We start from the raw sequence: 15,630 nt of genomic DNA on the forward strand, positions 1-15,630 counted from the left end.
GCCTGGCTCTTAGTAATTCTTCATTTGATATTAGCTAATTTGCTTTCTAGGCTCTCCCTCCAGTTTTCTGTCTGTCCTCTTAGTAGAGGGAAGTTATGTAGTCCTGGGTAGTCCTGCTTCTCCTTTTTCCTCTACAGTTGCTGTGGCATGTTTTCGTAAGAGGAAATAGACCTACTGGCTGTTCGTATGTTAGGGCTCTGGATACTGAGAGAGCCTCAAAAGATCAAAGGCTTTTGAATACCCGCCTCTACCTGAGGGGCCCGGGGATCCATACCAGGATACCAGGTCTTACCTGAACCCACTGGTGCCCTGCCCAGATCCCTCTTATGGCACTGGCATTCACCCTGTCCACCAGCTGCTGGGAGGATTTGCTCACCAAGGGCCCGGAGCTGCTGCTTCCCCAGAGAACTGCCCTTTGCCTAAGGGGGACCACCTGCCTGGGAGAGCCAACTCCTCCTCCTCGTGGGGCAGCCACAACTAATGACTGGCTGACACGGGTACAGAAGGCCAGTCCCCTGCCTCAGAGCAGGGCCACCTCTGGTAAAAACCACACTGCAGCGCTCCCCGTGGGAGGGAGCGAAAGCCAGCTGGGACCATACCTGTGCTCAGCAGTTTTCCCTGCCCCTCTGCTTCCCTCTTTGTCCTGACAACATCCCTTTAATAAGTGGTCACTTGTGCTTCTAGGAAACCCATTGAGACAAACTTTGGGAATAGATGTAGCTCAAGTGGTTGAGAGCAACTGCTTCTCATGTGCAAGGTCCTGGGTTTGATCCCCAGTACCTCCTAAAAACTAATAAGCAAGTGGAAAAAACAGTTCTTATTGGGGAGCAGATGTAGGTCAGTGGTTGAGCACCTGCTTTCCATGTACAAGGCCCTGGGTTCAATCCCCAGCACCTCCTAAAAAAAAAAAAAGAAAAGGACAAACTTTACAAAATCATCATTTTCTGCAGATTGTTAGAATCTTGTTGCCTGGAAACAGTGAGAAAGGGACTCATTAGCTAAAGACAGTGTAGCCACAAAGTACAAATAAAGGTCCTGGGTCCCTCTGTGTCCCCAAAGCCGGGGAACAGCGAGGAGTTGTTCATGACCATTTCTAACGGTTAAAGGACTTCTCTTACCTTTGGGAATGAAGAAAGGTGCCCGTCTGGCCAGTGCTTTGCTGGGAGTTGGGAGTCCTTAGGCCCTGGAAAGGCTGGCTGAGCTCGTCTGACCACCTTAACATACTAGTAAACAGCGATAACCAGGGGCGAGACCAATCACCGAGCAAGTACTAACAGGACGTTTTGCATAAGATGAGCACCCAGTTTTCTTATTCATCTAGGGTTGCCAGATAAAATACAGGACTCCCAGTTAAACAATGAATAATTTATTAGTATAGGTACACCCTATGCAATATTTAGAATATATGTAAACTTAAAAAAGTTGTTTATCTGAAATTCACATTGAGCTGTCAGTTCTGTGGGTTTTTTCCTGCTAAATCTGGCAGCCTTAAATTCTTCTCATAGTGTGTAACTGTCTGTGATTTTCAGAGTAGATATTCTTTGCGTGTGTAGACTTTGAATGTTCTGGGCTGTCGAAACTGTTGCTCCTAAGAAACATTAACCCGGTGTTGTTGTTTCTCTAGTTGGATGAAACTGGCCTTTATGACCAACACAAGCGGTAAAATCCCAGTTAGGAGGTAAGTCGCTCGCTCCTTTCTGCTGCCCATAGCAGCCTTCGTGTGACTGGACACGGCCTTCCACAGGCACCTGTTAGCGTGTTGCTTTTATTAAAGCTGTTTCTGGAAGCTTAGTTTGAAATGCTTTGTCGAATGCTATGTTCGTACATCAAGTATACGTGTAAAATTTGCCTGTTTCCTCAGGCTAAGTAACAGTAAATTCTGCTGTTGGTAAGTTAAAGAACATAAGAAACTGGAGCATTTTTTAAAATGTCAGATATGTCCTTTTTAAGGGTTTAAATGCCTTTTGCTGGCTTCCCCTTAAAGACGTCTGAGTGTGTGTCTGAGCAGAAGAGCGTGCCCTGCCTTGAGAAAGTCCAGTCCTCCCGGCAGGCAGCTCACGTGGGCCTCCCTGCTCCCCGGGGCCGGGGACCTGGGCTCCCTCCCCGGATTCTTGCTCCTTGCTCTCCAGCTACACCCTCACAACCCTGCATGCTCTTCAGAGCTGTCACTTCCCCCTCACCCTGCCCAGCGTGACGGCCACAGACCAAGGACTGGGCCAGAGCCCCTCCCCGCGTGGGGTGCAGCGCCTTGCCCAGCCGCCTCCGCTCCCCTTCAGGTCGTAGGGTATGCTGGAGGTCTGGGGTGCAGCTGGGAGCCCTGCCATGGCAGCATGGGGCTTCGTTAGCAGATCCGGGCCCGTCTCTCTCTGGTTGCTCGGCTAAGCCTGTCCTGGAAATTCCTGGCGCTAGATCAGGTCCTGGAGCCCCTGCTGTCTTCAGGAAGCCTGGGGCAGACGTGGATTCACAAACCCAAGCCCACCGCCAGGGTCACCCGTGGGGTCCCGAGACAGTGATCCTCTGGGCTTCCCCGGACCTGGGTTAATGCTCACTTCTCCTCTGGACAACACTTTGGCAAAGACGCAGACCAAACAACAGCAACAAATAAAACCCAGAGCTGCTGGGTCAGTCCTGCCTTAGGAACTGGTCTGCCATGCAGAGATGAGCGGAAGAGGGCACCGGCTGCTTCGCTGAGACGAGGCGCTGAAGCAGGGGCGAGCTGCTCACTCCGGGCCGTTTCTCTTTTCCGTGTCCCTCTCTGCCCAGCCATTGCCTTCTGTCCCCAGGCTTTGTTCCCTGCAGCTTGTGGTGGGATCTGAACTCCCATTCTGCAGCTCGTGCAAGTCTCTCTCAGCTCCCTGACGTTACTCTTTTCACAATTTACAGACTTATCCTAAAAGTCATTGTGGTTCTAGTTTCATATACCATAACAGCCATGAACTGAAGTATTCCTCTGACATGACTGAAACATCTATGAGAAGATAGAAAGCTTTCAAATCATAAAGGTGACCGTTGGCGGGATTCTTTTTATTTAATCTTTTACTGAAAGCTTACAGGGTCTCAGACCTAATGCATTTGTTGTGTTCTTTACAAGTCTCTATGGAATTCTAAGCTTTTTATTTAATAACTTACTAGCAAGTCAATTCTGGTTCTGTTTTAGAAACTTTTTAAAAGCCTTGTTAACAGCCTTCATTGATGGTGGTTGGCAAAGAAACTTCACAGTGATCCTTATTTTATTCAAAACCCTTTGCTAAGCTGAGCAATACCAGGACAATTATTTTAATGTATTCCACCATCCTACATCTGTCGCTAAGTACATAGCCCATTTTTATTTAAAATCAGTGTTGAGGTAGTAAATCCAAACTGCAGAAAGCACTTTAACTTCTGTGCAAAGAACAGACGTATAAGTTGGATCTGTTCTTACATTTCTTACCGGTCTGCTTTTTCCTTCCAAGATAAGATTCAGGAAATGAATGAACTAGAAAGACGTAGATTGTGATCAAAGCACTTTAACCGGCAGTTCTGGCTTCGTTTGCTGTGGATACTACTAATCAGGCTCTTCTACAAGCTTTGAAGCCTTTTCTCATTCCAGTGATCTCTATCTGGCATGTTCACATGCAAAATTATTACTGGCTTCTTTGTAGAAATACCGTAGCTATTTTGACCTGGGGTCTTGGGCGCCTTTAGAATTAACAGGTGTTTGACGCGAGACATCTGTTATTTGGGGGCAGTGCATTAGAGTTGAAGGAGAATTGACACCGAGCCAGAAAAGAGTGGATAAATCTCCTGGTGGATGAGCTGCCAAGGGCTAGGTGGAAGTGGTGCTGAGTGTTTTAATGGATATAAAAAGTAAACACTTTAAAAATGTCATTTCATCACTCTCGTTCTGGAGTTTTAAAATGGAAACTGTTAGTATAGTGCTCACACTGTCTCAGGATTTGGCTTCACAGTCATTATGTGGCTTGGTAATGGCCTTGTCCTCAGACATTAACCAAAATTCAGTGTCCAGGAAGCTGCAGGAATGACAAGTGAAGAAAGTCTTACTGCCTGTCTCCCTCTTCTCTTTTCTTTCTCATGTATATACCTCACGCAGGCTGCCTTTCCCTCAGACACTCCACATCTCTTCCACTCAGACAGAAGCAGGTCGCTCTTTCATCTTGCCTTCTCCTGCTCTTGGGCCCTGAGTGGCCCAAAGGAAGGGCTGGAGTGGGAGGAGCCAGGCGATGGCTGTTCCCGAGGAGGCGGCCTTGTGAAAGAAGGCGGGAGGCCCCCGGGGTGGGCGTGCAGCCCACCTCCCAGTCCACTCCCGCCCTGAAGGTCCAGCCTGCCTGTGCTGTGAGGAAGGTTTGATCCCGCTGGGGCAGGAGACCCACGTCCGCTTCCAGGGTCCTGTGACTGCTGCAGAGGCGGTGTTAGCACCATTGGGAAATTACAGGCCCTTTTAATTTGGGGGACACGCAACGAGTGGGAGTACTGTAATGTCTTCGTCACCTGCAAGACTGAGGCCCCTGGAACTCAGAACTTAACCAGGCTCGAATTGTACTGGGCACTGCCCAAGGGCCTTTGCTTTTGTGACGTTGCCTTTGAGGAAGGGGTGGTAGTTTATTTTGAGTCAACAGAAGGTTGCTGAGCACTACTAGCTGTAAAGCACCCAATGGATCTCGATGGGCCTGGGGTGGTATATACAGGGCACGGTCACTAAGGCACGTGGTGGTCCCGTGACACTGTCGACGTGCTCCCAGCCTGTGGGCACCGGATCCCGTGCGCCTCTGATGGGACAGACGCATTCTTCATGGCTCACAGCTCCTCACCCCAGAGCAAATCCAGTGTGAGGCCTGAGAATAATCCTGCACGCTGCCTGGAACAAAGGAAATGTGGTCACGTCCCCAGGAGATGTTCTACTTGACTTGCTTGCTTCTGTTTTCCATCCTGGGACTCCCATTCTCCTTTAGAATGGATGCCCAGCGCACGTCGTCTTGCGCAAAGGTGGGCCTGAGAGGAGCCCCTCTCTGGTCACAACGCCAGCGCTGCTGAGCCGTTGGGCGCAGTAACATTTCTTACAGGCGCCTCCCTCTGTCCGAGCCGGTCTCCCTGAGGCCTCCAGGTGCTTGCGCCCCTAGTCCTGGGACGCGTTCTTGCTCACACGCCGCCCCTTGGCTGCTGGCCCAGACCTGGCCTCTTAAAGACTCTGTTTCTCTATACTCTTGTCTCTCTCCATCCCAGGGTCTGTTTCACCCACGAGGCAGGCCCCACCCTCCACTTTTCACCATCTCAGTCCCTTTACATCTTGTTAAACCAGAGCAGCCTGAACCTACTAGAAGCCTGAGTTAGCTGGGATTGCATTTCCTCAGCTTACCAGTGCCACGCATCCCAAATCCTGCTGAGTGTCTGTAATTTCTCATAACAGATAACGCTTTGGAAAAAAAACACACACTTCATAGGACTTTCCCTGAACTTAAAAAGGTAATTTCTTTTTCTACATAAACTGTATCTCATCCCAGTTCAGTGTATAAAATTCTGTAAATTTTATAGAAGTGGGGCACTGTGGGTGTGGCACCTTTGAGACCGGAGCCCGTCAACCAGGTTACTTGGTATCACACCCATACCTGCCACCCATGCCTGTAGATTTGTGGGAGAGCTCATAGGCATCTCCACATTTGAATACAACCATCTCGAGCACTTACAGATGTGCTTCCTGAAATATCCGTGCACCTAGCATGAATCAGGAAAGCTGTGAATGAACACAGACTAACTGATTTTCACGCGAGTTCCTACTGATCTGTTTGGGAAGTTGTACTCTGCAGTTGAAGTGGTGCTTTCTCCCCCTCATCAAGATGAACTGGCTATTAGTGCTACTTCAGGAGCTCAGCTTCCTCGTAGCACAAATAGTGGGAAGTACGACAGGGTGGCAATGGGGAGATGCTGTTAATGTCCTCTTGTGTCCCCAGGGAAGGCATTCCAAAACCAAGCTTCACAGACAATAGTAAGTGCTATCTTTGAGTCGAGGCTGGACTTCCAAATATAAATTATTGTGGTGAGAAATGAGCTTCCAACCAGGGTGCTCCTGTGAGCAAAGGGTGGAGTTCCAGGATATCATGTCGGAGCCTCCAGGGCATTTTGAGCGTCACCAATGCATTTGCAAGAGGAAGTTTTTCTCCCCTACTTTTATCCTCAACAAGAAATATGCTCGTTAAGGTGTCACCCATTTCACCAACCTTGATGCTCACTGAACTAGTTAAAAGCACTTTTATTAAAAAATACCATGTTTTGAGGGCTGTCTTTGGTGCTGATGCAAAATACCAGAAGCCTATTGGCTTTTATAGAGGGTACTTATTTGAGGTAGGAGCTTAGAGTTACCAGGCCATACAAGCATAATTTACTTCCCTCAGCACAATCTATTTCCATGTGTTGGAACAAGATGGCTGCCGACGTCTGCCAGGGTTCAGGCTTCCTGGGTTCCTCTGGGCTCAGCTCCTCTCTTTTCTCCACAAGGTCAGCTGTAGACTATGAGGCTCACTAGACTTTGCCTCTCTCCACAAGGTCAGCGGCAGACTATGAGGTGAACAGTTCTGTCTCTCTCCCTGAGGTTTCTGCCGTGTCTAAGGAGCCGTCTCTATTCCTCTGTGTTCTTCTCCTGGCTCAGGTCCTCCCTTCTTGGGGCTTGCTTCTCTTTCCCCTGTGAGCTTACTTCCCGGGGCTCCAGCTCAAGATTTCAGCATCAAACTCCAACATCAAAACTCCAACGTCAGAAAACCCTCAACTCTGTCCTTTGTCATGCCTTTTATCTGTGAGTCCCCACCCACCAAGGGGTGGGGTCTCAATGCCCTAATGACATGGCCCAATCAAAACCCTAATCATAACTTAATCACGCCCAGGTACAGACCAGATCACAAACATAATCCAATATCTATTTTTGGAATTCATAACCATATCAAACTGCTACAGGGGCATACCAAGATTCTGTTTAAACATTGAGTAATTGTTGCCCTGCCCCGCCCCCAATGCCTGTCAGTTCTGTAATAAAATCCCTCATCCTTGATTGAGGCAGTTAACATTTCAGAATGCTCATGGGTCCTTAACTTGAAATTCTGTCTGTCTGTCTATCATCTATCTTTGTCTGACAATGCACGTCGATTGACGTGTGCAAACCAGCATAAGGGCAAGCACAAGTATGGCCTGCATTCTAAGGGGCCCCCTCTCCCCCTGCCCCAAATTCAGCTGTTGTCAACAGTGCGGATTTGTTCTAGAGCTTCTATCCCATCTACCATCCTTGTTTCTAAGAAAGTAATTTGGTGGCGTCAGAATTCATCATCATTTTTGTCCTGTGGTATGCTATTGTCACAAGCACTGAGGGTTCCATGTACCATCGAATCTAGTTGCACGAGCAGCTCTGGCAATGAGAGGGGAGGGCTATTGCAGGAGCTAGTTCGGGAAATGAAAAGCACTGAGAAATGGAAGGTAACTTAATTCTCCTGTTCCTTCTCCCTCTATTCCTCATCCGCAGTATTACCTGGATCTTTGCATTCTAGAAAACAGAATGGACAATAACTTGAATCTTTTTCTTTTCTGCCCTAGTATTACTAGAACCTTTGCATCAGGGAAAACAGAAAAGGTGATCTTTCAAGCGCTCAAGGAGTTAGGTCTTCCCAGTGGAAAGGTAATCATTAACTTCCTAATGTGTTTCTAAAATCATTTTATGTGTGTCCTCATATATAATAAGCCAGATTACTTATATTAAACTGATCTTAACTATTAATAGATTTAGCATTAGATCCAATCACACAAAGGACAGTTAATTTTCTTCTTTCCTGCCTGCTTGCTTGCTATCCTTCTCCCTCCCTCCCTCCCCTCTTCCTTCCTTCCTTTTTTTTTCTGGGCATTTTAACCGAAATGTTTAAAACTCAATAGTATACTTTAAGTGTTTTTGTCAACTATAGTAAGAGGCATGGCAGTGAGGCTGCCCTTTTACATGACACCTCGTGAGGAAGTTGTTTTAGAGCAGTCTGCCAGCCCTGCCTCAGCCAAGCTCAAGGTCACATCCTCACGCCAGCTTGGTGGGATTTTATGAAGCACTTCCCCCCAAACAAACTGTTCATGTCCATGATCCTTGGAATTTTCAATAATTGAAATTTATTGATTGTTAGAATCATTTAACCCTATTACTGCTTTAACAAGTCCTATTAGAAATATAAATTCCAGCTTGAAAAGTAAAATTTTATGTGCTTATCCTAAGCGCCTTTATGTGGTCTTGCAAACATTCACAAAATAAGCATAATTAAACACCGGACTTGGTTTATTCAGTGTTCCTTTTGCAGGCAGGCACTTTTCTTCCCCCAGGCAAGGAGGAGGAAATATTTCTAGATGTTTGTTCTTTGGGGTGTTTTCCAGAGCAAGCCCTGCTCTCCCAGAGGTCTGCACGCACGAGTCATGGTAATTAGGAATGTGCGCTCACACGTGCATAGTTTAAAGGGTGACAGCCTTTCTGCTATCAGCCATCAGGGACAGAGACACTGGGTTCCAAGCTCCACCGCTTCGCTTCCCGACCCTGTCAATGCTCACCCTTCGAGCAAGAAAGTATTTTGCGATTAATGATACTCTTCTTCTTTACAGAATGATGAAATCGAGCCTGCAGCGTTTACCTATGAAAAGTTCTATGAACTGACACAAAAGATTTGTCCTCGGACAGATATAGAGGATCTTTTTAGGAAAATGTAAGTTCCATTCATGAGAAAATATCATGTCATTGTCCTTTTAGACTCTGAGAACATTTTTGTCCTAATATTTTACTCTAGTATGGTGGTAGTATTGAAGAGTCTGTAGCCAGGGTTACGCTTTAGCCAGGGTTACGCTTTCACCCCTTAGATAATCAGCGAGCAAGGTCACTCGAGCCTTGGAGAAGCTTTTATCTAAGTTAATGGCAGCACCTGGGCCCCCTCCCCCCCCCCCCCGCCCCCGCATTGGCTTCACTAACTACCTACAATGTTAACCTGCTCCGTTAGGTATTAACCCATGACGTGAACTAACTAGAGTATTTGGAATGTTATTATGTTGTTGAAAAGTTCATTCATTCCCAGTTATTTCAAATGGATGACTTACATGTTGTTTTTGAACCTAACATCTTTTGATAACGCTAAGGAAGAAGAATCCGCAGACAGGTTCTGTGAGCTAGTGGGAGCGCTGCCTTTCCCGTCATGGTTTCTTACAAGCGGTTTCTGGCCATTTTAAGAATACACCACTACGTCAGGGTTAGAAAATGAGCTTAGAAGTTACCGTCAGTCAACAAATGTCAACATGTAAATCGTACCTACTGTAGCATCGTATACAAAAACTTACTTTTTCTAATAAATTCCTTTTCAGCAATGGAGACAAAACTGATTATTTAACGGTAGACCAATTAGTGAGCTTTCTAAATGAAGTAAGCTTTTTCATACATTAACTCCATAAAGTCTGTGTGCAGTGGCTGGCCTCCTCCGCGTCCTCATTGCATGCCCGCCTCATCCTCCAACGTCCGCTTTGCTTCTGACCTGCTGATCTTTCCATTATGGCTTTACCAGGTGCAAAAATCAGCTGCTGCCCTTGTGTGTTCATGCACTTCCTACACGTTGGCTTTGCACACTGCTTTGTGTTGGTTCCTTGCTGTGATGTGTAGCTCCCGTTCTGTGTGCGTGTGAATTTTATAATACGTTCATTTAATTAAATGTGCCTACATTTTTGCAAGTTGATATTCAAGGTACTTTTTTTTTTCTCTATTGATCTCATTAAATAGAAAAAGAATGGATTGAGTTTATGGCACTGTAGTTGGATCCTCCATTGCTAACTTTTTCTCATACCTATGCATGGACTGGAAAGCTTTGTTTTTGTTTTTTAATGGATTGCATGTAAGAATAATAGGTTCAAATAGAATATTTTGACAACAAGCAGAACACTTGAGTTCTTGGGTGAAAATAAAGGATGTATCAGGCCAATTAGATTGCAGGGTAAATTTTTACTTTTTTTTTTTTTTTTTAACAAGCTCAGAGCTGCTTTTATAATATGATTCACTTAACCAAAACTGGCCGACAAAATTTGCTTAAGCACAAGAGAAAAATATTTTAGAACAGTAAAGTTTACAACATTTATGACAGCTAAAATCAACTTTTTTTCCTCTGTGGATACCAATAAAAGTTTTCAGTGAAATCCATTAAAGCTTTTATTAATCTAAAAAGGGAAATTAATTTTTTTCTTAATATTTTAAGAAAACAACTTTAAGTGAAGAATAGACAATATATTTTTATTTAAAAATAACATTTTTAACATATCGTTAATAGATTATCTTGAGGCATAAAAAAGAAAACTTGAGAAAAGACAGCATCTGGCTAGACACGAGGTGTTGCCAGTTTATAGAGACAAAACACATCTTTGCCCCCAAAAAAGTTCTTTTCTTTCCCTTGGAGGGCTCAGTGGCTCCCATTTTATAGGTTTGCACTTTAGGAACAAGAAAGAGAAGATATTCTTATATCTGCACAGATGCCTCCACTTTTGAATAATCCTTTCAGTACAATACAGTATTTATTTTACTTGACAGCATTTCAAGTTTTTCCGCTCCACTCGGTTTGAGTCATGCGAATACTGTGCTCATAATCTTTACCCAGATATTATCCACATTCTTATGCTTCAGTTGCTCAGAAGTTAAATTGCCTTGTTATGTTTCCTTACCCCTTTCCCCCTCCACCTGCATTTTTTTTTTTTATTACTGTTTTGTTTCCCTCAGCTTCTTCATGTACTTTGGATCATTGATCATCTTAAGTTTTGGTGAGATTGCAGGAATCCTGCTTCCTACTAAAAGAGAAGACATTTAGTGGAGAGGAGAAAAACATCATCAGTTTGCCACTTCCTTAAAAAACAGCCCCTTGTGCGCTCTGGTATGAAGCTGGTCCTTAGCCATCTTTTAATATTAAACCTTACGGAGATCTTAATACTGCGTTTTGCTGTTCAAAGAGACAGTTCTGATATCTTGAGGATAAGTGCTGCATTCGTGGGCTCTTAGCTTACAACTTTTAAAAAAATCTTTTATTTTTATTTTAGGAGGTACTGGGGATTGAACCTGAGACCTCATACATGGCAAGTGTTGTTCTCAACCATTGAACTATACCTGTTCCACTCACGTTTTTTCTTTTGTAGGTTATTTTTGCTGGTCTATCCAATGCTTACCCCTATAATACTTGTGAATCTAAGATGCAAAACTGAAATTTAAAATGTATCTCACTGACCGCATTATCTTGCTCTGCCCTCCATCTTCTCTCATAAATTACTTATTTGGTAAACTTTAACACTATTACTGTGGCCAAGAGTATTCATTCTTTTCCTTTCTGTTTGGCCTCATAAACAAGAGGAAGCACCTCGCAGTTTTGGGTGGGACTGATGGAATCAGTTGTGATTCAAAATTTCTTTAAATCATAGAGACTACAAGACAGTCCAAGAAAGTATAGAGCCTTTATTTTTAGTCCAATGTTTTAAATGTCTGCCTGAATCTCTTCCTTTTCTGTTCAAGTTAACTCAACCTGAAGAAACTGACAAATAACTGAATGTCTCCTTGAAGAAGGTTGGCAGATCTAGAGAAGGTTCTGCAGATCATTGCATCCTCTCTCTTGAGTCCTACCCTCGCCCCTCTTATTGCTCCAAAATCAAAAGCACCCCTTGGGTAGGGCAACTTCAAAACCCATAATGAAGAGAGACAGAGAAAGCTCACCCAAGAAAGGAACAGGGATTGAAATGTAAGGGTCTGTGACTCCAAAAGCTTGGCCCTCTACCTGCTCAAAATGCTTTAGCCACATAGTTCCCACAAACCAGAATTTGACATAACACTGGAAGCCCTAGATCATGCAGTAAGACAAGAAAAACTATTCAAATCACATGAACCTGGCCTGGATTTACAGATGATGACTACCTACCCTGAATATATCAAAAAGAGTCAATTGAAAATTTCTTTGAATTAAAAAGAGTTCAGCAAGATACCCAGAGAAACCATCCACAAAACAGAAGTGATAGATATATACCAGCATTAATCAATTAGAGGAGGAAATAGGAAATAAAATCCTATTTATATTAGCAGAAGTCAGGCTGCCTGCACTGCCTTCAAGCTTCTAAATCCCTTCACTTTTTAAGTGAAAATGTCTGCTCAGTCTACTCATGTGTACCTCCTGGAAGAGGGAAGGAGAAAGAGAGGGACTCGCTGTCACCTGCCTTGGTTACTGTGGGGGTCCTACCGTCCCTATACCAGCAACACAGATTTTGCTACAGATGGTTTTTGGTCCCATCCTATGGACTGAGACAAACTTACTTTCAGTCGTAGCTTTAGACTTGTATCTCCTTGCTCATTGGTCTTCAAAATGACGTCTGTGGACTGGTAGCATCAGCCTCCCCTGGAGCTTGTCAGAAATGCAGAATCTTGGGTCCCCTCTACCCATCCCACCCCCAGACCTCCTGCATCAGACCCTGCATTGAACGAGATCCCCGTGTGATTCATGTGCACAGTAACATGTGCGAAGCACTGTCCTGGCAGATTTACTGGATTCCTTCTTGGAATGCTCGGCAGGAGGGGGACAAATCTGAAAGAAGCATTGCATCTTCTGTTATTCTCTGGAAATCCACCACGCAGAGCTTACCTTTGCACCACAGCTGTTTCCTGTCCTTCTCCGTTGGTGTTGAGATGTTCTTCACCTGTGTGAGGAAAACAGCCGCGATGGGTCTAGTAGAGCTGTAGAGACACTGGTCAGCTGCCAGGCCGCATCACTGTTGGTGGCAGGACTCATTAACTCTGGGGCATTAGGAATTCCCTGTTCCTCATGAGAAACTAAGTTGATTTGAGTTTACCTTCCTTGTTCTCTGTTTGATTTCTCACAGAGGTGAGAACGACTTACTAAAGGGCCTGCCGAAATGGGAGCTGCATGGGGAGGGAGACTGACCCAGACGAGGAAGAAGAGGCAGACAGTGGATGGCCACAGAGATGGAGGGTTACTTTATTTTCTTGTTGCTGGTACCTCCCCCTGCTTCACAGACATACCGTGTTAGGGCTAAATTGGTTTTTTTTCTCTGTGAAAGACTATGAGGGCCTAGGCTCTCTTTCCACTTAGAATATCCTTATTCTTCAATGCACAGGCCAAGGGAGAAGGAGCTAAGAGTCTTACAAGGAAGCCTGCCGTTGCCAAGTACCCCTTTCTCCCCTTTTTACCTCCTTTGGCTGTTCTTTATGTCAGTAGCCGACTCTCCCAGTGCCTCTGGGAATGAAGCCAGTTTATGCCTTTGCTCAAGGAGAGTAAGGCCGAAGGACGGAGTCGTGTCTGTTATCTTCTCGTTCATGTGACACAGTTTTATGACCTGTTCTTGGACTCTTTTTAGAACCTCATTTTATAAACCAGTGGGCACTATGGAGCGAATGTCCCCAATGCATTGTTTCCCGAAATCCCCACTGAAGGCTGATGGCCACTCAGCAGTGAGTCTGAGACATAGCCAATGGAATCTCCGAGGGCATTTGGCTCATGCCATTTGTGTTCACGGGGACCTCTGTAATCTCATTATTTTTGAGGTTACCTGGAAGGGATTTTCTCATTATTTTTTTCATATAAAAATTGTAGTTTTGTGACTCTAAAACCAACCTACCATTTGCTTTCTTGCCTTTGGATTATTTAGATAGCACTGTGCTGCTTTTTTGAAGCATGAACATTTTAGGGAACGCAGAAGATCACATTATGTGATAGGACAGATGCAAAAGCAAATGGCAGTTTTGTACTGTCTGCTTTTGATACTTACGTAAATAACATGAATATAATTTTTGGAATAGGGGATTGTGATACATCCATCTTAGGGTTTGGTTTTCCTGGCCATTGCTTCTGATAGGCAGGATGCTCTCCGACTAAATTTTAATGGGGTTTTATTGGGGGCGGGGGGCATCTCAAACATTTGGCATTCTTCTCTCCTTGAAGGACTTAGGTACTTTGTTGACTGACAAGCAAATATGTTAAAATACATACCTTTGTATTTTAGAGCACTGCTTCTTAACCTTGAGTGCAACAGGATCACCTGGGAGACTTGTTAAAACAGATTCCTGGGTCCCATCCCAGAGAATCAGATCCAGTAGTGTGGGTCAGGGCCCCAAAATTGCGTTTCTAACAAGTGGCGGTGGGGGCGGGGTGCCGCCAGTGCCTCACCTGCACTTTACGTAGTTCCGTGGTAGAGTACACACCTACGTACATAAAGAGCACCTAAGACTGCCTGCGTTCCCAGCCTCCTTTTCCTTATTTTAGTGTTCTGTCTCCTTTCGCTGAACCCCTTCTCGCTCTCACTGTTCAATTCATATGGATTTGCCCCATCATCTCCAGGAGCCCCCATCTGACCGATGAGCATATCTTTATATCAAAAGACTTAATTTCCATGAGAAATGTAGTGACCAGTCAGGGATACAACTTCATTCGGGTCTAAAGAGGACCCTTTTTCCATCTTGCATCCGTCGTCTTCCTTGGCACTGTTTACCGAGATGGGCGAAGGAGCGCACCGACAGAAAGGTTTTTGTTTTGGAAACAGGGCATTCTCACCAGAGGGGCAGAGCTTGTCGATGCCTTGGGTGGCAGGCTCTGTGGTTGCATGAGAGCATCGGTTCTTAATCAAGGTGTAGCATGCCTTCACTTGCCTGGCATTCCATTGTCCACCTCCCAGATTCTCTTTCTCTCAGTATCCCCCCATAGCTGCTGTTCTTCCTTATGGCCCCAAGGCCTGTTATTAATATCATGAGTCCGTCTCTGCTGTCACGTGCATGGATGTGAGCCATCGCAAGCTGTGATCTCTTAGACTACACCGGAAGCATGCTTCATTGGGATAAATTTGGAAAAAGGATATGGGTTCCTTATGAGTGAACACTCCTAACTTGGCGGCAGCGGTGCCAGGGGGTGGGGGGTGAAGGTAGGGCCCAGAAAAGGCTAGGCCACGTGTGGTTTAAGAAATGACACCACCTGCTCACTGGCCGAAAGAATTCATGCTGTGCCACCCCCTTTTCAAATTATCATTCCAGAGCAAATGGGGAAGGGAAATCCATATGAACTTTTAACAATGGTTTCTCAAGTACCTCTCAACGGTGTTTTTTTCCAAGTCTGTGCATATATTTGGGTAAAGAGTTGCCAAGGCCCTATATCGTGACCCAGTTTTGCTCACATCTGCTGACTTGCCATTATTCCATTGACATTGGCTGTATTTATCTTATTTTTTTGGAGGATGACCAGGGACACAGTGTATTGTCCTCTTCTCCACAGTGAACAATCAAGGAGTTTAATGGACACACCACCTGTAGACAGACACACACACACACACACACACACACACGGATGCACCCAAGATTGTAGCTTAGTCATCAGCGAGTCAGCTGGCCTGTTCACCATTGCTGTGAAGTCAGGAGCAGCCTTGCTTTTGCTCCCTCTTGTACCCAGTTTAGGTGCTGATTGGGAAAGAATTACATCACCGTTTTCCCAAGCGCCTGAGTCATTCCTGTGCTCTCTGCCTAGAGAATTTCCTCCGGGCAGACGGAGTTAGAGCGCAGAATAAAAGAGACATCTCTGAACTACTGATATTTAATAAAATTTTTATTAATAGGTTGTAAATATCCTT

The 15,630-nt window shown here is 45.1% G+C and overlaps 1 protein-coding gene across 28 annotated transcripts in view; it reads left to right on the forward strand.

The window, feature by feature from the left end:
• PLCB4 (phospholipase C beta 4) overlaps nucleotides 1-15,630 on the forward strand; it is a 383,120-nt gene that overhangs the window by 285,825 nt on the left and 81,665 nt on the right. For all 28 annotated transcript variants that reach the window (XM_058287543.2, XM_071211556.1, XM_058287545.2 and 25 more), the window contains 4 exons: nucleotides 1,625-1,678; nucleotides 7,573-7,654; nucleotides 8,608-8,708; nucleotides 9,355-9,412. In XM_058287543.2, the coding sequence (XP_058143526.1) occupies nucleotides 1,625-1,678; nucleotides 7,573-7,654; nucleotides 8,608-8,708; nucleotides 9,355-9,412 (295 nt within the window). The remainder of the gene's footprint in view (nucleotides 1-1,624; nucleotides 1,679-7,572; nucleotides 7,655-8,607; nucleotides 8,709-9,354; nucleotides 9,413-15,630) is intronic.

This window comes from Dasypus novemcinctus, chromosome 24 (assembly GCF_030445035.2).
Source record: "Dasypus novemcinctus isolate mDasNov1 chromosome 24, mDasNov1.1.hap2, whole genome shotgun sequence".
NCBI lineage: Eukaryota > Metazoa > Chordata > Mammalia > Cingulata > Dasypodidae > Dasypus > Dasypus novemcinctus.